This window comes from Euleptes europaea, chromosome 19 (genome assembly GCF_029931775.1).
Source record: "Euleptes europaea isolate rEulEur1 chromosome 19, rEulEur1.hap1, whole genome shotgun sequence".
NCBI classification, from domain to species: domain Eukaryota; kingdom Metazoa; phylum Chordata; class Lepidosauria; order Squamata; family Sphaerodactylidae; genus Euleptes; species Euleptes europaea.
Window position 1 is genome coordinate 79146 of NC_079330.1, and position 19116 is coordinate 98261.

The following is a 19116-nucleotide window of genomic DNA, read 5'->3' on the forward strand; positions in this document are numbered from 1 at the left end:
TGGCATCCAGAAGGTACAACCTTCAGCCCCCAACAACATTTCCAGGTAAAAGGATCAGGTGGTGCAGTGGTTACAGTATCAGGCTACAATCTGACAAGCCCCGGTGCCAATTCCCACTCTGCTGCGGAGGCTCCCTGAGTGAACCCTTGGGCCGGTCGCGCACACTCTTCACCTCATCCTGCTTCAGAGGATTGCCGTGAGGGTAAAATGGAGGGGAAGAAAACAACGTCAGCTGCTTTGGGGTAAAAGCAAAGTAACTAAATGACTAAGGTCACGAGGAGGACCCCACTCTAGCCAAGACCTCGGAAAGCTGCTGCCTGTCAGAGGAGACAAGACTGACTGGGGGAGGAAGGGGGGAAGGTTGACTCACTCAAAGGCGGCTTCCTGGGAAATCTCATTGGGCCAGATTTTTTTTGGGGGGGGGGGGTTTGCACAAAAATGACGTCTTGCTCTCTTCTGAGAAGGAAAATCACCCAGCAAGGGAGCTTCTCTTCCCCTAGCAGAGAGAGAGGGCATCCTGGCATGCCACCCCGCCACACATTTCTTGACGCTTATTTATATCCCGCCTTTCCCTGGTGGCAGAAGCGTTGCCCTGTCCTTGGCCGGCTGCTGTGGCCAGTAGGCTCCTGGCTCCAGAAAAGGCACCCTGACCACTAGCCCCATGCGGCCCAGCCTCTCGGCTTACCCTCTCCGTCCACCGCCTCCGCAGCGGCATCTCCCTTTGGTGGCCACTCAGCCCCTCTGCTCTCCAGTGGATGGGCTGCTCCAGCTTCCTCATCAAAAGACAGGGCAAGGCCAGTGAGAAAGCAGGCCGGCTCCCGGAGGGCAGCGGCTCACCCCAACGCGCACACACGCAAGGACTCGCCTTCACTAGCCACGCACAGGACAGGGCGAAAAAACAGACCCAGGCACCTGCCTCCCTCCCACAAGGCCTCCTGGCTAGCAGGGAAACCATTCCAAATGCACAAACACACAGGTGTGACTGGCTACAAACAACTCTTTTCTTACTGCCTCTCTCTGGCCCTGATGGAATGGAACAAGTGGAAGTATTTCAAATGCTCAGAGGGGAGGTGAAAGGTCACCTTGGAAAGCACACAGAGAGGCCCTGGGATCCCAGAGGCTGGTGCCAACGGGCAGGAGAACCAAGCTGCTAAAGCAAGAGAGCAAAAGCCACAGGAAGGAGTGGGACGTGGGCTGAAAAGCAGGTACCTGTGGGAAACGTCTGTGAAGAGCGAGGCCTGAAGAAACACAGGAACTTGGGGGAAGCCAGGCAGAGGAAGGCATGTGTGTGGGGTGTGTGAGAGAGAAGCCTCGCTGGCAGGAGGGGAGCTGCCAGGGCACAAGGGCCCCGGGTACGGCAGCTCAGCATTTCCCTGGCGCCTGGTGTGAACATGTCAGCCAAGCCAATGGCCCAGGTCTGGCATATGCCTGGAAGCTGAAGCAGGCGCTGGGCGTTGGGGCCCTCCTCTCTCACGCCTGCCTCAAGTCACTCCCTGGGACCTGGGAGCTGACACCCACATGCGGAGGAAGAGACAGGAGTGTGCAGTGGTAAAGGTGGTGGCGGCATTCTGCACATACTCAGAGGCTTCATTAGCCTGGGCAGGAGAATGGGGTACTTGCCAGAACTCAAAACTGCAGCACACATCCCTAGATGTGGAGGAACCACCCCCTCCCCAGCGCACCCAGCACAACGCAAAAAACAGACTTCCCCAGGCCAGGCCCCCTCCTCCGCAAAGGGAAGCAGCTGTTCTGGAGCGGGGGGGACGAATATGCACATCTGCATTGGTCACGGGCTCCAGCCCCTTCCGGAGCAGACTCTCCTCCAGCTGCACAGCCAGAGATGTCAGAGAACCAGGGCCGAGACCGAGGGGAGCAGAGGGGAAGGAAGGGGAGAATCCATTCAGCCAGAATCTGAAGGCCATGCCCCACTCAAGCCCCTTTTGGGCATCATTCCTGCCGGCCACCAGAAGCACCCCTACCCCACCCCCAGCAGAGACAGACAGATCTCGAGGAGGATCTGCACTGAGCAAGAAGCGCCCTTCGACCCCTAACGGGCAGCCCCCAAGCTGAAGCCAACATCTGCCCCGACCGCCAGGAGGGCAGCAGCCCCTCCGAGCAGCTCTGTGGCCCTCCGACCCGCCTGCCAGTGCCCATTACTTGCCCGTTCCACTCTCTTCTTCACGTACAGCCTCCCGGGTTGTTGGCAGGGCTCAGAGGGGGATGGACCCTCCTCACAAGCTGCTTTGCCAAACATCTCCTATCCTTCGAGGGACACAAAGCCCCCCCCTCCAGAGAAAGGAAAAGCTGACAGCCTTGCACAGCCAGAGGAGGCAAAATGCAGTCCCCCCACCCCCCAGACCAGACTGAGGGTGGCAAGGCACTCGTTCTCCTCTGCGGAGCCCCTGGAGGGCCGCTGTCACACTGAAGGTGCCCCACCGCCAGGGCTGGGCGTTCGCTGCACCAAAACCACACCAAGCCTTAGACCTGCGCGTTGGCAGAGTTCTGTGGACTCCTTGGCACAGGCTTCTCTAGGCTCACAGGGAGGAACCAGGGGACCTGGCAGGGCCCCAAACCACCAGGAAAATAGAGCCAGCCTTCCCCCCTGCCCCGCTCATCTTCACATCCCTGGAAAGAAGGGACCTGCAGGGGGGTTATGAAACGAAAGAATGCCTCCTGTGCCCAACAACACCTGTGGGGCTTTCCTGTGGCCTGAAAGCATTTGTGCTCTCCCCCCCCCACTCTTCCCTCTTCTAATTCCGCACTACAGCTTAAACCCTGCCAACTTCACAGGCCGTTGGCACGGATGTTACAGGAGAAGGCTTACACCCGCCACCCCCTGGCAAAACTGACCCAACAATAAAGCACCTGGCCACCCATGCTTGCAACAAATTAAACACGAAGAGCCTGCTTGGACTCCCCCCCCTCCTCAGCACACACACACAGCTTCAGCAATTCCTGTTGCTGCCCCTTTTCACATGGTCAAAGAATCTGCTGTGTGTGTGGGTGGGGGAGGGGGGGTTTGACCTGGCAACTGGGGGTGGAGCGTCTGAGCAAAGTTTACCATAATCTTGGCAACTGCTGCCATAGCAACCCGCAGCCCATTCAAGTTCCCCTGCTGATGGTTGCCATGACTATTGGAGCATGTGAGCATTGGCCCCTTGCCTTGAAAAAATAAAAGACCCCCACCCCCCACGGGACTGCTTCCCCCCCCCCTTGCCTTGGCCAGCACAAGCCAATCCCATATTCCCAAAGGACTTATCCTCCTGCCAGGCTGCCCCTCTCACCCCCAGCAAAGACCCACTGCTGAGGAGCGCCACAGGGCAAAGCAACCCCCCTGAAAACACCCCATTTATCCCAGCTGTTCTACGCCTGATGCCCACGGCTGGTCAGCACAGTGGCTCTGAGGGATGCCCGCAAATTCTTCCCGGATGAAAATCTCCACAGAAGACCCAGCTCTCCATAGTGTGGAATGAAACCAGGCGCATATTTGTGTCACCCTGTATTCCATTGGTATCTTGGGGGGGGGGGGTGTGCATATGCGCACCATCAGGATGGCCATGCAGGTGCAAGGCTCGAACATGCAGGAAGCATCAGAGCTGCTGCACTGAGTCAGTAATCCAAGTAATCCAGGCTGGCAGCCACCATTCCCCCCACCCCCACACCCGGCAGCATCTCTGGTCCTTCCTGGCAGGGCAGAGGGTGTGGAGAGACACTTGAACCAGCCGCCCCCGCCTCTCCAGAGCAGGGCTGAGGGCCCAGAAGCACTGGGAGGATGCAGACGAGAACGTGTAATGCAGCAGCAGGAACCGCCACACAGCAGACCCACAACAGGCCGTCCACCCTGGCGGCTCAGACACCCGAGGCCAAGCCCCAAAGTCCTCAGATCAAACCCCAGGCAAGCCCCACCCTCAGCCTCAGCCTGCCTTCCCCACCTGCAATATGTGGCCATCAGGTGCCGTCAAGTCACATTCATTCGTAGGCGACCCTACGAATGAATGACCTCCAAAACAGCCGATCGTTAGCAGGCTTTTCTGAACCCAGCTTGAACATCATTCCATATACGGCAGCAGACTTTGTTGTAAGCTTTGGAGCATCACTTTACTCGCATGTGGGAGGGGGACCATATTGAGCCCACCTAACAGGGTTGCTGCAGGAGATCATGGTCAAGCTCGAGATGAGGGCTCAGAGCTGCAAAGAGCTGTGGCCCTCCCTGCAGAAGCCTTCCAGCCCCCGCTTTGAAGTTCTGCTCCAAGTTCTTTTCAGGCCTAACTGGAGGTGGCAAGTCCCAGTGAGCCCCCCCCCCCCCGCCCCAATCTCATTCAGACAGGCAAACATGTCCAGGCAGGCTCAAGAGCTCGGGAGAAGGAGTGGAGGGAAGTGCCCCCCCCAAACAGCCAACAAACGCATTCTGCCAAGCAGGCCCCTTTCTCTGCGCACAGGAGTGAGGATACAACCCCTTCCAACAGAGTGGAGGGAAAAGAACATGGTACAATGGGATGGCAAGCAAAGAGAGCCCGGAAACGACCCCATCGCAGCAACACCTTTGCCCCCGACCCAGAAAAGGAAGAGGGGAACCCAAAGCTCCCGGGTGCAAGGGGTGGGGGGAGCTAGATTGTGGTGCAGCAGGCAAGGGGCTCAGCCAGGCCCCACTGCCGTCTCCAGTAAGATGGCCAGAAGGCCGGCTGGAACAGCTTGTGGGAACGGCCACCAAGAAGTTGGACTTTAAGCTCCCCGGAGCATAGCTCTTTTCCTCTCATGGTGCTCTCTAAGTCAGGGGTGGGGAACGTCAGGCCCGGAGGCTGCTTAAGGCCCGCGAAATCATTTGGTCTGGCCCTTCGTGAGTTCTGGCAGATCTCTAGCTCAGAAGGATCTAAGACTGGCAATCCACCCCCTCCCGCGGACAGGAACAGCCTCTATTCAAGGTGGATGTGAGTTTGTTTTGCCGAGAAAAGGAACATTTTCTCCCCTTGCAGAAGTATGGAGCTGCTGGGACCACCCAAGAAACTAATTTTTAAATTGATAATTTTGTATGGCCCGCGAATGATGTTCTAAATATCCAAATGGCCCTTGGCGGAAAAAGGTTTCCCCCCCCTGCTCTAAGCCTCCATGTTCATAGATGGACATGTTAAGGCAACAGCAAAGAATGTGCCCTCCTGGGAAGGGGAGCCAAGCAAAACACAGGCCCATGAGAAGAACCCCCTTCCCATGCACACACACACCCTCTCACCGTGGTGTCTCCTGGACACCCCAGCACTTGTCTGTTGCCAAGAGGCCCTGACTCTGAGGAAGGAGGTGGACAAGATCCGTGGTGGAGCTCCCACACTCACCCTTTCGCTGATGGCGTTGTACTTGATGGCCAGCTCATCCCGCTCCGCACGGCTCTGCGCCAGCAAGTCCTCCACCCGCGACAGCTCTTGCTGCAAGATGCGGTTCTCCTCCTGCGGGGAAAGCAGGGCGGACATCTCGGCGAGGAAGGCTACAGGGGCGGGAGAGAGGGAAGCACAGGGCGGGAGGGAAGCTTCAGCACCCAGCAGGCACCGCGGCTACCTAGACAGGGGAATGCTGGGAAGGCCAGGGGCCAGGCCCGCCACCCCCCTACACCTGGAAACAGCAATAAAACAGAAGGGAATCGTTCATCAGCACCTGCTCCTTACAAATAGATCTTTCTTTCCCCCAAAAGGCAGGGAAATTCCCAGAAGGTTCCATGAACGAGCAAGAACTAGGAGCAGACCCGCCTGCCCTCCCTCCGAGTCACTTACTATTGTGTCCCATTTCCCTCCCAACCCCATACATACACGGTCTTCTCCTCGCATATTCTGTGCAGGGACCCTACTGGTTTGTTGTACTTCTCAACTACCACCATGTGCCACCTGCCATGGAAAGTCCATGAACATTCTAGCTTCTCTCGCAGGAAAGAGCAGCATGCAGCTTCTGTTAGGGAAGACGCTACTAATTTTCAACTAAAAAGTGCTGCGGCTTTATTTTAGCCTGTCGTTTATTAGGATAAATAAGTACTTTAGGACTCCCTCATCCTGTGGTGGTGTTTTCTCCATAAAGCTTATTTTGGATTTCCTAACACCTCCAGCAACCTTTACGTGCCATCCCAAATCCTCTGCCCCCAAAAGGTGGCAAACCTAACACCAAGCGCCACATGCATTATGTCCTACCTCCGGCCTCACCAAGCTGCTTCTCTGTCCTCACCCATCTGTCCCAAAGCCTGACCAGTGCCAGCTTGGCCCATGCAAGCAGAAAGCCTGCCAGCTACAGAGGACTGGCACCAGGGCACTGGCACCAGGGCGCCACCCCTGCTGCCTTTCCGCTCGCAAGTGCCAGAAGCAGAGCGCTTGCGAGAGAGAAGGGCCACCTGCCCTGGAGCGGCTGGGGCTCACTCCCTCTCCTTGCCCCGTGGAGGAGAAGCTCCATTCCGCCGGATCTCAGCGGCTTCCCACTCTCCACCGTTTCAAACTCCAGGTAGAAAAGTTTTGTGAATTACTTTGTTTAAAGGTTCATGCCCCCCTTCCTCCCAGAAAGCACTAGCTCAGGGCTGCTTACAGAAGCAGGGGTGACCCCACCCACACAAACCGGCTCCCTCTGCCACCTGTGCTCAACTGCACGAGCATCCTTGACCTTCCGTCCCTTGGCCTGCCAAAGCCTCTTTGATCAGGGCCTCCAGAACTCCCCCCCCCACATGGGAATCGTCCTCAAGCTCAGCCAGAGGACAGGTGCCTCAGGCCAGAAGGGCTGTATTTGAGCCACGGCAGACTGCATGGCCAGTGGCCATGAGGCCACTGCCTCCACACACACACACACACACACACCACCAGACTCCCGGTGTGGCCGGCTTCTCTCGATGGGAGAGCAGGAAAGAAGGCAGCACCTCGCCCCAGCCACACCTTCTCTGTCACCTTCGGTCAGGTTCTTGGTGATGATTTCTCTGATCCGGGCCGGCAAGCGGGGCGGGTGGCGAGTCTTCACTGGAACCCCGGAGAGAAAGGCCTTTGCCTTCCACAGCGACCAGGAGGGCCCTCGCTAGCGTCTGCCAAACAAGAACAAAGTGCCTCAACTGTGCGGCAAGCAGGGAAGAAATAAGGGGGCTTCCTCCTGCCTTCTACTGGGTGGGGGCACTTGGAAGATCCCCTCTTAGGAAAGCCAGGGCTGAGGCCAAAGCAGCAGTGACTGCTTGTACCAGGGTGGGAGTTCTGAGATGCAGAGGCCTCGGCAGCGGACACACCGTGTAGGTGTGGCTTTGGGAGACCCACGCTCAAGACTCCCCATTGGTAAAACGGGAGCGGGATGGCCTGCCTTCCAGGGAGGGGAAAACACACACACACAAAGACAGGCCTGGTAGTTTAAAAAAATGCCACACAGCAGAGCTGGCCTGTTTAACCACAAAAGAACCAGCCAACCTTTCTCCCCACCCCCCCAGATTTCTGCAGGCGGCTGTCCGTTTTGAAGAATGCAAAAGACACACGCGCGCGCGCACACACACACTCTATGCAACTGAGTGTGCCCAGAGGAGTGGCTTCAAAAGAGACAAGCTGCACCCTGCAAACCTGGAGGGGATGTTTCTTCGGGCCCCAAGAAAAGGGATCGGAGTTGGACCCGGCAGCACCGGAGAAAAACGTGTCGGCCAAATGCTCCGGTCTCCCGTGACGCCACCCATTCTCCCCGGTGGCGCTGGCTGCTGGGAGCCCATGCAGTGGGGGGCCTGGGATTCTCACTGTGCCCGTGCCAAACCCCCCCCCCAGGAAGGGGGGTCTGAGTGTGCAAGCGGGTCTCCCAAAACCGCACCTCCTCCGCGGTGTGTCCCCAGTGGAGGCCTGTGCCCCTCGGGACGCCCACCCTGGCACAAGCAGCCCCCGCTGCTCCGAAGGGTCCTCAAGCCCCAGCAAAGCGCCTCCCCGCAGCGGGTCCCTCGGCCGGTTCTGGAGGGGAGGGGAGGGGAGGGGGGTGGGGGAAGGGCTGCCTGCGCTGCCCCACCGCGCCGGACTGCAGAAGGGGCCCTCACAGCCGGCCGTGGGGGCACCCCTCCAGCCCGCAGCCCGCCCAGGGGCCCGCCCGCCCGCCGTGGACGTGGGAGGCGGGCCGGGCTGGGCTGGGCCGGCCGCTCCTCGGCCCGGGACAAGGCGGAGACGCTGCCCTCCGGAGCGGCCACGGTCTCTTCAGCCGGAAGAGTCCCCAGGGGCCCCGGGGAAGGCAGCCCCCCCCCCGCCCGCCCGCCCGGCCTTTGGGGGAGGGCCCCTGCGACGCGCCTCCCCCGATGCCCACCCCAGGGGTCTGGGCAGACGGACCCCTCCTCCCCCCGCCCAGGGCAGGCAAAGGGCCGCAGCCCAGCCCAGCCCCCCCGGCAGCAGGGAGGCAGGCAGGGCGGGCGGGCGGCCGGGGCCCCCCTGGCTCTCCCCCGGGGCGCGCACAAGGGGCGCCGCCCTTCTTGCCCGCCGGCCAGCAGGCCCGGAGGCGCGGCTGCCCAGGGCACAGGAGGAGCCCCCAGCCCAGCTCAGCCCGCGAGGCCGGGGCGCGCGGAGGAGGAGGAGGCGGCGGCGGCGGCGGCGGGGAGGCGGCCCGAAGGAGCGCGCTGCAGGCGCCCTCTCTGCACGCGCCCAGAGGCACGGCACGGCACGCCACGGCCCGGCGCTGCAGGGGCCTCTTCCGCCACGGACGCCTTCCAGCCCGCGCGCTCGCCCCCCCCCCCCGGCCCCCCGGCCCCCCGGCGCCTCTGGCCTGCGCGGCCGCCTCCCGCCTCTGCTCGGCCTCCGGGCTGCTCATGGGGGGCGCCCGGCTGGCCTGCCGCCCTGCCTGCTCCGGCCGAGAGCTGCCCGCTGCGGCGCCGCGCTGGGAGGGGGGTCCCGGCTCTGCACGGCCGCCCGGCGCTCCTCCTCCGGGGGCCGGGCTGCGGCGCCTCTGAGCGCGTGCAGAAGGCGCCGCCCCCCCCCCCCCGCGCGGCAGGGTGGGCCCGCAGAGTCACCTGCCGCGATGGCTCCGGCTGAGCGGCGCGCTGCTGCCCTGGCCCACCGCCCGCCGTTGCTGCCCGCCGGCCCGGCCCGGCCCCCCCCCGGTTGCCATGGCGCAGGCCGGCCGAGGGAGGCGGGGCCCGAGGGGGGGCGGGGCGGGACCGGCCCCCGCCCCTCCCGAGCCCGCCTACATCTCCGCCCTGCAAGGCGCGCTGCCGCTCCAGCGTCGTGTCGCGCTTCCGAGCGGGGGACTCGGACCTGGAGAAGCGGGCTCGGCTCCCTGCTCCTACACACGAAGCCGGCGGGGCGACCTTGGGCTAGTCTCCGCTCTCTCAGCCCCACCTACCTCACAGGGTGTCTGTTGCGGGGAGGGAAGGCGATTGTAAGCCCGTTTGAGTCCGCACCCTGAAGTGGCAGTCAGCATAGAAAGGCTTCCTGGCGCAGCCCTTCCTTGGCGAGCACGATCCTCCGGGGCCGCGGCTAGGAGAAAGGGCAGGAGCCGGGCAAGCGACGGTGCGGCAGGCCCCATGCCCACACCAAAGGCCTACGGGCAGGGCTCCTTCCCTGGCCGGGGCTCCTCCTGGTCGTGTGGGTGCCCTCCCCCCCCCCGCAGAAGTAGAAGGCCGGCAGGAGGGAGCCGGCTGCCCAGCCCCACAAGGGCAGGCAGATCAGGGCAGTGAGGTTGAAGGCCACAACCCCACCCCCCACTCGCAGAGCTGGGTCAAGCCAAAGGCCGCCTCCAGGGCCAGAACCCAGCCCTGCCAGCCTGCTGGGAAAGGAGGGGGGCATTTGCAGGAAAACAGGAGCACCCCCCCACACCCCGCATCATTTGGTGGTTCAGAAGGCAGGCTCAGGTCTCCAGCCAGCCTCACCAGACATGCGGCAAGTGACTCAGTTTCCCCCGCACAGCCCCCTCTTTGCCAACCACCACCCATGACTTTGGGGGCAACTGGAACGTCACACCTTTTCTTACCCCCCGCCCCCCTCTGCTGAACTGTGCCCCCCAAAGCAAACTGAAACAAGCTTTTTGGGATTTGTTTTAATTAGGAATCAGTTTAAAAAACACAAAATACTCTGCATAAGTGCAAAATAGTAGAACTTTTTGAGAAAGAGGTTTTTTCCTCAGTATAAATAGGTAAGAATATATGTATTTGTATATATTTAAAAGAGAATTCAAGTACAGTTCCTTAAACACAATCCCCAAAACAGACCGTTCTTGAGGATATCTAAACGTCACAGGCCACCAAACCAGGAACTCTTCAGGAACACAACGCTGCTGTGTTGTTTCTTCTAAGTCAGAACAATAAGGAATGTTAAAGAGTTTCACACGAGAAGCGCCAGAAGGAAGGAAGGAAGGAAGGCGGCCCTGCCCTTAACTCAAGACAACCTGGAGCAGCACAGGGACCGCGTGGTCGCCCCCCCAAGCCCCTCCCAGCCTTCCTCCTGGCCCCCGACCACCAGACCTCAAGTGAAGGCATGCTCAGATTCAAGACCCCCACCCCCTTCTGCCTTGGGGCCCAGTTCAGAGGAACTCTGGAAACTGCAAATCCATCAGAAACCACCTCTCTGGGGATGCAGGAGGGTCAAGCTGGTTTTCGCACTGCTGTGCAAACCTGCTTCAGAAGGAACGAAGGTGCCCAGGTGCTGCCGAGGAAGGCGTCGCTTCAGTTGCTCTGATCAAAGTGGATTGAGACCTTTGAGAATGCGGATCAGGCTATGCTGAGGAGCAAATCTAGCGCAACCACAATGAGCACAGAGCCTCCCACGAAGACAGGGGCTGTTGACACCTGCTCCGGCTGCTGGCATGCAGTGTGGACTTGGCCGGAGAGCCCCAGGCCTTCGAGACGGAGCTCCGCATCCTCAAAAAAGGGCTCCTTGCTTTCCTGCCACGAGGAGGAGTAGCGGATGGGCTTCAACTGAGCTTGCCAGGATGCACAACATCCACTTCTGCTCTGCCAACTCCTTTTGGATCAATCCACTGTGATTTGAGCACAGGGGGGGAAAGCCAGCACTTGAAGCGGGGAAGGGAGGGTTTGCATAGCTGTGGCCCTCTTCCTCTCCATCCTGCCCGAGGCAAATGCTGGAACGTATCTGGAACCAGGGTCCTTGGAAAGGGCCTGGAGGGCAAGCGGGACTCCCCTTTGCCTTTGGTGCAGGAGAGAAAAGAGAAGAGCAGGCCTTCCGTCACCCTCGTGTGGGAAAAGTGGAGCCCGCCCTGGCTCAGAACTGGACCCAGCCTGTGCTCTGCTGAGAGGGGGCAGAAGCAGACCTGTGCGGGAGCAAAGGAGGGTGAGAAAGAAGAGGCTCTGAGCACAGGGAAATTCCGCTTTCTCCAAGGGGGGCAGAGATGTCACCTCCCCCCTGCTAAAGATGTGGGGACAAGACACCACGTTCATGGGGGAATATCTCCACATGTTTTACTGGGCATTACGGAAAAGCAGAACTCAGAAAACCGCCTCCCTGAGAGAGAGAAGGCGCTCCCTGTTGGGGAGTTTCAAAATCCTGCATTGTTCCGATGGCCGTCCCAGGCAAGCATTCTGGCACAGGTAAACCCCAGGGACAAAGAGGAGGGGATTCCGACACAGACCAGGGATCCGGAAGGCCCTTAAGTCTGGCCTTCAAATGAGCCCAAACGCTGCTCTGCACATCCCACTCCTCACCCAGAAGAAGCTTGAGCAAAGTCTCCCCAGATGTCAGCCGCGGCTTCAGCTGTAAGCACCTGGAGCTGCTGCGGCCAAGACACGGAGGCCTCTGCTGGTAAAAGACAAGATGGAGCAAGGGATGAACCGAGGTGTTTATCACCCATCGACCCACCCACCCCAGCCTCTGAGGTCCCATTAGAGCGGTTGTGACTTTGTGGAGACAACCAGCTTCTGCCAGGAAAAGTTTTGGGCACTCTCCGGGGGTGGGGTCTCAGACCAATGCTCCATTCCTACTGGTCCAAACTGTGATCTAAGTTTGCGGGGGGGGGGGGTCAGGGCCCTTTGACTGCAGCCTTGCTCCGCAGCACACAGGCTGAACAGCTGCCCAACAGGCACTCTGGTTTCATGCAGCAGCTCCCCAGCTCCACCCCCAGGGCACAGGGTCTAGCATCTGTCTGGGGCCTGCAGCTCTGGCACCAACCGCAGCTCCTTCGCCCCTCCCCAGGAAAACCTTCCCGGTGCTCTGTGGTTGGCCCTGGCCTAGACAGGTGGGCAGCTGCCCCACAGATGGCCAGCAGAACAGCACCCACCAGCAGAGGGCTGGTCCCATTCTGGACTCTGGCTAGATCCCACAAAACATGGCAAACAAACTAGCTAGCTGCGGCCCTCCGCAAAGCGAGGGCACTCCCTGGAACACAGGCCAAGGCTCTGTAGGGGCGTAGGCTCTGTAGGGGCGTGGGCCCTGTATACGGCCCCCAAACCACTGCTTTACGCCGCTGCCCCCCAAAAGAGCCCCACACAATCCCACCCGGAGTCCTCTCAGAACAGCTCAGCCCGGGAAGCCAGAGCAGACGCACACACCTGCCTCTGGGGCGCCTGCTGGAGACTGTGCCGGATGGGACGGCGCTTGCTTCTCGGGGAGAGGGACAACGGAGCCCTTTCCTCCTGGAGGGGGGGGAATCAGGCTGGGGGCCCCCAAGCCTCCTGTACGTGATTTGGTCCCCAACGCCCCCTCCTTCTTCTTCATATTCTAAAGAGAGAGTTGAAAGCATTCCAGCTCCTGTTTCCAACTGCTCAGAGAACTCTGCCCCGGGGGGGGGCACTGCTCGCAACCCTCAGGGGGCAGGGAAGGGCTGGCCAAGCCATGGCTTCCCTTGCACAAACAAGCCTCCCGCAACCCCCGCTGCTTCCACTCCCAAGACAGGAGCAGAGCCCTCACCGCAATGCTGAGCTTGATGGTCTGGCCCTCCTTGAAGCCCAAGTCCAGCTTCGGGCCCTGGTCGGGATTCTGGGCTTGTTTTGCCAGCTCACTCTGCTGCTTCACCCACCTGCAAAAAGCACCAGAGAAACGGAGGGGGCGGGAAAGAGAGAATGCCAAAGCAGGCAACGCCGACAAATTCTAGGCCTGAACAGGTTCTGGACCCAGAAGTGCAGCACCTTTGGTTTCGGGGGGGGGGGGGAACGGACAAGATGCTCAAGAGCAACCGCGGAGCCCCCAAACCCACCTCCGCTTCTGAGATGTTCAGCAGAGTGGGGAAGAGGACTGGCAGGAGACGGGGTGGCACCCTTCCACCACCCGCTCCAATGCTGGCATTAAACGCATCCCCACCCACCCCCGGCCAATGTGCTCTTAGAGGCTGCAACGAGGGGAGGAGGGGAAACACCTCCCCAGCCCCTGAGTGCTGCCTGGGCAGGGATCTTGCATGCCGGACAGCGAGGCAGAGCCTGTGTTGTGCCCAGAGCAATGGGACCAGGGAGGACGAGAGCTCACTTGAAGTGGTCTTGGAGTGCCACGTTGAAGTCAAAGGCATCACCTCGGTCAACAAAGCCAAGGCCGATGAATGCCCTGCGCCCTGGGACAGAAAACCAGATGTGGTGAGCGGCACGGCCACCAGCCCCCCCACTCCAAAAAGCTTGTCCTCCCCAGCGTGGCATGCCACACCACGGTGACCTGGCCTCGGCTGCAGGAGCCGGCTGGCCCTGGGAACGGGCACCTGGCCAGGCCAGCTCATGGCAGGCAGCCATCAGGGCAAAGCTCTGCTCCTCTCCTGTGGGGGTTGAATTACGAGCGTGGGAACCAGAGGGCAGCAGAAGGACCCCACCCAGTGGAGCAGGGCCTCACACCACCCCCAGAGCAGGGAGAACTCAAGGCAATGCCCTGCCAGTGGCCCCTGCTCCATCACACCGCCCAAGGACAACAGGCAGAGAAGAAGGAGTTGGTTTTTATAGGCTGACTTTCTCTCCCACTTAAGGGAGACTCAAACCGGCTTACAGTCACCTTTCCTTCCCCTCCCCACAACAGACACCCTGTGAGGTAGGTGAGGCTGAGAGAGTGTGACTAGCCCAAGGCCACCCATCTGGCTTCATGTGGATGAGTGGGGAAACCAACCCGGTTCACCAAATTAGCCTCCACTGCTCATGTGGAGTGGGGAATCAAACCCAGTCCTCCACATCAGATTCCACCACTCCAAACCACCGTTCTTAACCACTACACCACGCTGGCTCTCATATATGGCTTGGTAGCTGTGGCAGAGGATGGGCTGGAGGCAGGTGCCCTCCCCAGCAGGGGAGGGGGCTGTCCAGACACGTCCTGAATGAACCCTCGTCCAACCCTACAGATGCCTCAGGGAGGAAAGAGGTTTCCACCCTCGGCAGCCAAACGGGCTTGTGCATACTCAGCCCAAAGTCCTGGGAAACCCAAACCATTTGCCTCCCCAGGCCACAAAGGAAACAGCACTTAATGAGAGGAGGTGGGGGTAGGCTTGCTAACCTCCCGGTGGGGCCCAGAGATCTTCTTGAATTACTTCAGATGCCCAGATTACAGAGATCCCTTCACCTGGAGAAGATCACAGTTCTGGAGGGGAGACTCTCTGGCATCACATCCCTGCTGAGCTCCCTCCCCAGGCTCCACCTCCAAATCTCCAGGAATTTCCCCACCCAGAGGTGGCAACCCTCGGTGGAGGACTGTCTGTGTGCCAATCCTAAGTAAGTGGCCATGAGGTTTTCTGACTGTGTGTGTCAGAAACATTTTTGGCCAAGCAAACAGTGAAATAACAGCGACCCACACCTCTGCTGCCCCCTTACCGTTTCCATCCTCGATCCGGAGGACGAAGTACCTGCTGGAGTCTGTCACACCCTCCACAGCGAGGCCAGGAAACTGGTCCACCGGGGCCTGAGCAAAGAGTTCTCCTGAAGGAAGGCAGAAGTGGGAGGTGAGCGCCTGCTGGCCCTCCACCCGCAGGGGCCTGCCGCTTCCCTTGCGAACACCCACAACCGGCGCTCGGGAGGAGGGGGGGACGAAGGGCTCAGAAGTACTCTCGCTGGCCAGCATGAGAGCCGTTAAGGATCAGCCTTGGTCCTTGCTTCGGAGATGTTCTGAGTTCAAAACTGCACAAGCAAGGTAACGGGGGTGGGGTGGAGAGAACCTGTTCTTTAATACGGGGGTCAGTGAGACCCCAACAGCCTCCATGCCTGTACAGCAGAATAACAAGCGGGTGCTTTTCAAGCGTGCTCCCTTCCCAGCCCTTCTGACCACCAATGCCTGCTTCGTCAAGCCTCTCCTTCCAGCCCCGGAAGGTGTTGCAGGCAGATAGAGGCTCAGAGCACTTCCCAGCCTGTGCGTACCTGAAGTCTTGTCCTCCAGCTTGACGTAGGCCACCTGCCCCTGGGAGGTGATGCGCATGCGGCCACTCCAGGCTGGCTGGTCCAACTGCCACTCAGCAGCTCTAGCAGAAGAAAGGGGAGAAGAAAGAGGGGGAGGTGGCAGAGAAGTGCAATGCATTATTTGCATCTGGATACCCATGCCAGAGCCTCTGCTTTCAGGAAGGAAGTCTAAAGAACTGAGTGTAACTGAGCTGACCAGAGAGGACCTTCGAGACCTACTTGGAAAATTAAAAACTGATTAAGTCTGCAGGTCCTGATGGCATACACCCTAGAGTCCTTAGGGAGCTCAAATGTGAGACCTTTGATCTACCAAGCCATGTATGTAACTTATCACTAAAACCAGCATCTGTACTGGAAGCCTGGAGAGTAGCAAATGTTACACCAGTTTTTTTTTTAAAAAAGGGGGGGTCCAGAAGTGAACAGGGAAGCGACAGGCCGGCCAGCCTAATGTCTGTCCCAGGCAAATCAGTAGAAACCGTAACCAAAGTTTAAAGTCTTAGGGGCACTTAGAGGAACAAAACCTGCTGAAGGAAAATCAGCCTGGCTTCCGCGAACGGGAAGTCCCGCCTCCCCACCCTTCTGGCGGTCTCTGAGGAAGCGAACGAGCGCGCGGACCGCGGGTGACCCGGTGGGCGTTCCGTAGTTGGGACTTTCCAAAGGCCCTCGACGACAAGGTGCCCCGCCGAGGATCCCTGAACAAGCCTCGAAGTCATAAGACGAAAGGGGTCGCTTCTGAATTAAAAACCGGCTGCACGGCAGGAGCACAGGGGCCGTTTTCTCAACGGGAGGGAGGGAGGGGGAGAAGCCACAGCGCCCCACAAAGACTGGCCCCGGGCCCCGGCCGGACGACGCGCTCTCTGCACACGCTCAGGGCGCCCTACCGACCTGTACCCGCGGTTGGAGGCGCGCGGGGGGAGCCGGTAGACCAGCACGTCCGGCTTGACGCACAGCACCGACTCGTACTCGCCATCCGCCATCTTGGAGCCGGACAACCCGGAAATACGGGTCCTCCTCCAGCGGGAGAGGGGTTGAGGGGTCGCGCATGCGCGAGAGGCGTCCCAGAAGCCGGCTCCTCCTACTTCCGGGCCCGTTTTGTTTCTTTCCTTCCTTCGGCGCCGCCCCCTCGCCCCGCCCCAGCTGCGCCTGCGTGTTCGGCGGGCGGCGCGGATAACTGATGTACGGTACTTGGTACACGATGGTGGTCTGGTAAAAGATATTATGAACAGCCAGTTAACCCCCCCCCCCGCCAAGATGCGTCTGTTAGAGAGTGAGGGTACCTGAGGAATTCCACGTGTCTCAATGTGTGGGGAAGGACCCCTGCCCCCAGGCTGCTCGACCCAAATCTCTGTAGCGCTTCTCCCTCCTGACATCCCAAACAGCTGGGAACCAGATGTGACGTTGGACCTTTTCTGACACCAAATCTGAACAAGGTTCTGCAGAAGCTGGAACGGGTCCAGACGAGGGCAACGAAGATGGCGAGGGGTCTGGAGACCAAGTCCTAGGAGGAAAGGTTGAAGGAGCTGGGTACGTTTAGCCTGAAGAGGAGAAGGCCGAGAGGGGACCTGATCACCATCTTCAAGTACTTGAAGGGCTGTCATAGAGAGGAGGGTGCCGCGTTCTTTTCTGTTGCCCAAGAAGGTCGGACCAGAACCAACGGGTTGAAATTAAATCAAGAGTTTCCATCTAGACATTAGGAAGAATTTTCTAACAGAGCGGTTCCTCAGTGGAACAGGCTTCCTCGGGAGGTGGTAAGCGCTCCTTCCCTGGAGGTTTTTAAGCAGAGGCTAGATGGCCATCGGTCAGCAATGCTGATTCTGTGACCTTAGGCAGATGATGAGAGGGAGGGCATCTTGGCCATCTTCTGGCCATGGAGGAGGGGTCACTGGGGGTGTGGGGGGGAGGGAGTTGTGAATTTCCTGTGTTGTGCAGGAGCCTGGTGGTCCCTTCCAACTCTATTTCTAAATGTAACACTTGACGGTCCTGGTGGGCAGGACATGCCACAAGATAGCCAGAGGGGCACCAATTACCCCTGCCCAACACCTGTAGAAATGGGATATTGGCCAGTTGTTTGACTCCCCACCTGGAGCTTGTAGCCTTATGTAACAGTCTTCACCAGCAGGGAACCACAGCCCACAACTCTGGGCAGCTCACACCCTGTGGAGGTCAGATTTCCAGTCCTGAAGGCAGCAGGGCCTTGGCAGGCAGCAGGCAGTGCCTAACAAGTGAAGTTGCTCCGGGTGAGCGATGGGGGGGGCATCTCTGTTCGACCCCCCTTGCAACAACAATGTAGTGGCATTGGCTTGCCGTGGGCTACCAGTTAAAGCTTGGTCAGTACAGACAAACTGGAAAAGCCAGGCATGAGGCCTACCAACCAGCCCAGTAGGCCCAGAGGCAGCGCAATGTTCCCGGGGAGCTCACCAGCACACAGAAAGGCAACAGGTCTCTCCCCCCAACCCCAGTGCACAGGTATACTGCGCCCAAAGCTGGAGGCTTCAGTTAGCTGTCCAGACTCAGAGCCACAGAGGAAGGGCATTGATGCCACTGGAGCTGAAGTGGGGCTGACAGGCCCCCTTCTCCCCCACCCCTTTTCTGCTCAGTCCTCCAGATGCAGCACGTTGGGGGTAAAGCTAGGAGCCGGAGAAGCCCTGTTGTTTTCAAGGCAGAGGGTCAGCTCAGCCGGCCTGCTTTAAAAGCTGGCTGGCTTCAGTGGTACGTGAGCAGATCTCTTGTCCTCAGGGTTCTCTGTCTCTCTTCTTCCTCCGTCTGGGTATCTGTGGGCCCCCTGACTGAAGAGTGACACGTTTGTTGTTTGTCTGTCCCACTGAAGCCATTCAGATGGCACAGGACTTTGTGGTTGCTACCCCAGGGGAAATCTAGTGCTCCCCCTACTCTGCCAAGCCCCTCATACCCTGCTAGTTGGTTCTACAGAAAGCAGGTTTTCTTCCAGACTCAGGAGCAGTGGGAAGAGGAATAACCATGAGGCTGCATATTTAAAAGTTAACACATTTATTTAAAATACAATTTATAAAATGTTTCTCTGCATACTTAGGACGATCATGGGCCGATGTGGCCACTTCCTTGTCATGTGAAAACACACGCACACACAAACCCTAAAGTGCCCCTAAGAACATGCACCCCTGCACACGTCCCACAGCCCTAAGAGGACTCAACTGTTTTCAACATTGGTTGCTGAACAAAACAGTGGACCGGTGCCCACCCCAAAGAGCCCTGGGTGGCAGACAGTTCAAGAGACCCACCCGGCCTGCCTGCAGGCCAGCAGGTCCTCACGGGAGTATGGCTACACTGGCAGTGGAGCAACACCACCCCTCACCTTCTGCAGTGGCGGCCACAGGGCCAAATGCGTCACCTGGGAGCAGAGGAAAGGGGCCCGTCCTGACACAGCAGGCTGGCACAGCCAGAGAGGATGTCGCCCAGCCCAGAGTTAAGGAAAGGCATGGGGACTGACACCGTTATTGCTTACACTGTAATTCCCCTTACCTTACCCCCCCTTCCTTCCGTTTGGAGTTTTTTCGCCTCATTCCATCCCACCCACTTTCCCCTTACCACACTAACCGGGAAATATTAATGTCCCACTAAAAGAGCTGTAGGCGTGGGACAGAAATGAGGCTGGAGGAAGGGGATGCAGAACCCCACAGCCCTCAATTTCAACCCCCTCTCCCGCAATTCCAAGAAGGAAAAGATGCAGCCGTGGGAGCTACTGCTCGTGGTGAGAGAGAGTGCTGTCTCTCAGACGGCGTTGGCCGAGAAGGCTCCGCCAAAGGGTCCTTGAGTCAAACAGAGCCACGGTCAGTCACGCCTTCACTTTTTGTTCACAGGTAGTTTTATTATTATTGATTTTC

At 59.2% G+C, this 19116-nt stretch overlaps 2 protein-coding genes across 2 annotated transcripts in view; both read right to left on the reverse strand.

Annotated features, from left to right (window-relative positions):
• CROCC (ciliary rootlet coiled-coil, rootletin) overlaps positions 1 to 8766 on the reverse strand; it is a 36645-nt gene extending 27879 nt beyond the window's left edge. The window contains exons 1-4 of the mRNA XM_056865459.1: positions 8436 to 8766; positions 8009 to 8160; positions 6883 to 7029; positions 5328 to 5462 (exon numbers count right to left, since the gene is read on the reverse strand). Coding sequence (XP_056721437.1) covers positions 5328 to 5462; positions 6883 to 7029; positions 8009 to 8160; positions 8436 to 8766 — 765 coding nt within the window. The remainder of the gene's footprint in view (positions 1 to 5327; positions 5463 to 6882; positions 7030 to 8008; positions 8161 to 8435) is intronic.
• A 2405-nt stretch (positions 8767 to 11171) lies between these two features.
• On the reverse strand, positions 11172 to 16259 carry NECAP2 (NECAP endocytosis associated 2). Its single transcript, XM_056865294.1, has 8 exons — positions 16142 to 16259; positions 15218 to 15318; positions 14678 to 14782; positions 13365 to 13446; positions 12813 to 12921; positions 12455 to 12623; positions 11612 to 11705; positions 11172 to 11220 (listed from the first exon to the last, which is right to left on the reverse strand). Exons 1-8 carry the CDS (start codon positions 16231 to 16233, stop codon positions 11172 to 11174), a joined length of 801 nt encoding a protein of 266 aa, XP_056721272.1. The 5' UTR covers positions 16234 to 16259.
• Positions 16260 to 19116: the final 2857 nt, after the last annotated feature.

Coding starts and splice junctions, on each gene's coding strand:
- NECAP2 (XM_056865294.1), bottom strand. CDS start 16,233: ATGGCGGATGGCGAGTACGAGTCGGTGCTGTGCGTCAAGCCGGACGTG. Junction 12,922..13,364: donor GCACTCCAAGACCACTTCAA/GTGAGCTCTCGT, acceptor TGCTTTTTGCAG/GTGGGTGAAGCAGCAGAGTG. Junction 11,706..12,454: donor AGCAGGCGCCCCAGAGGCAG/GTGTGTGCGTCT, acceptor GTCTTTTACCAG/CAGAGGCCTCCGTGTCTTGG.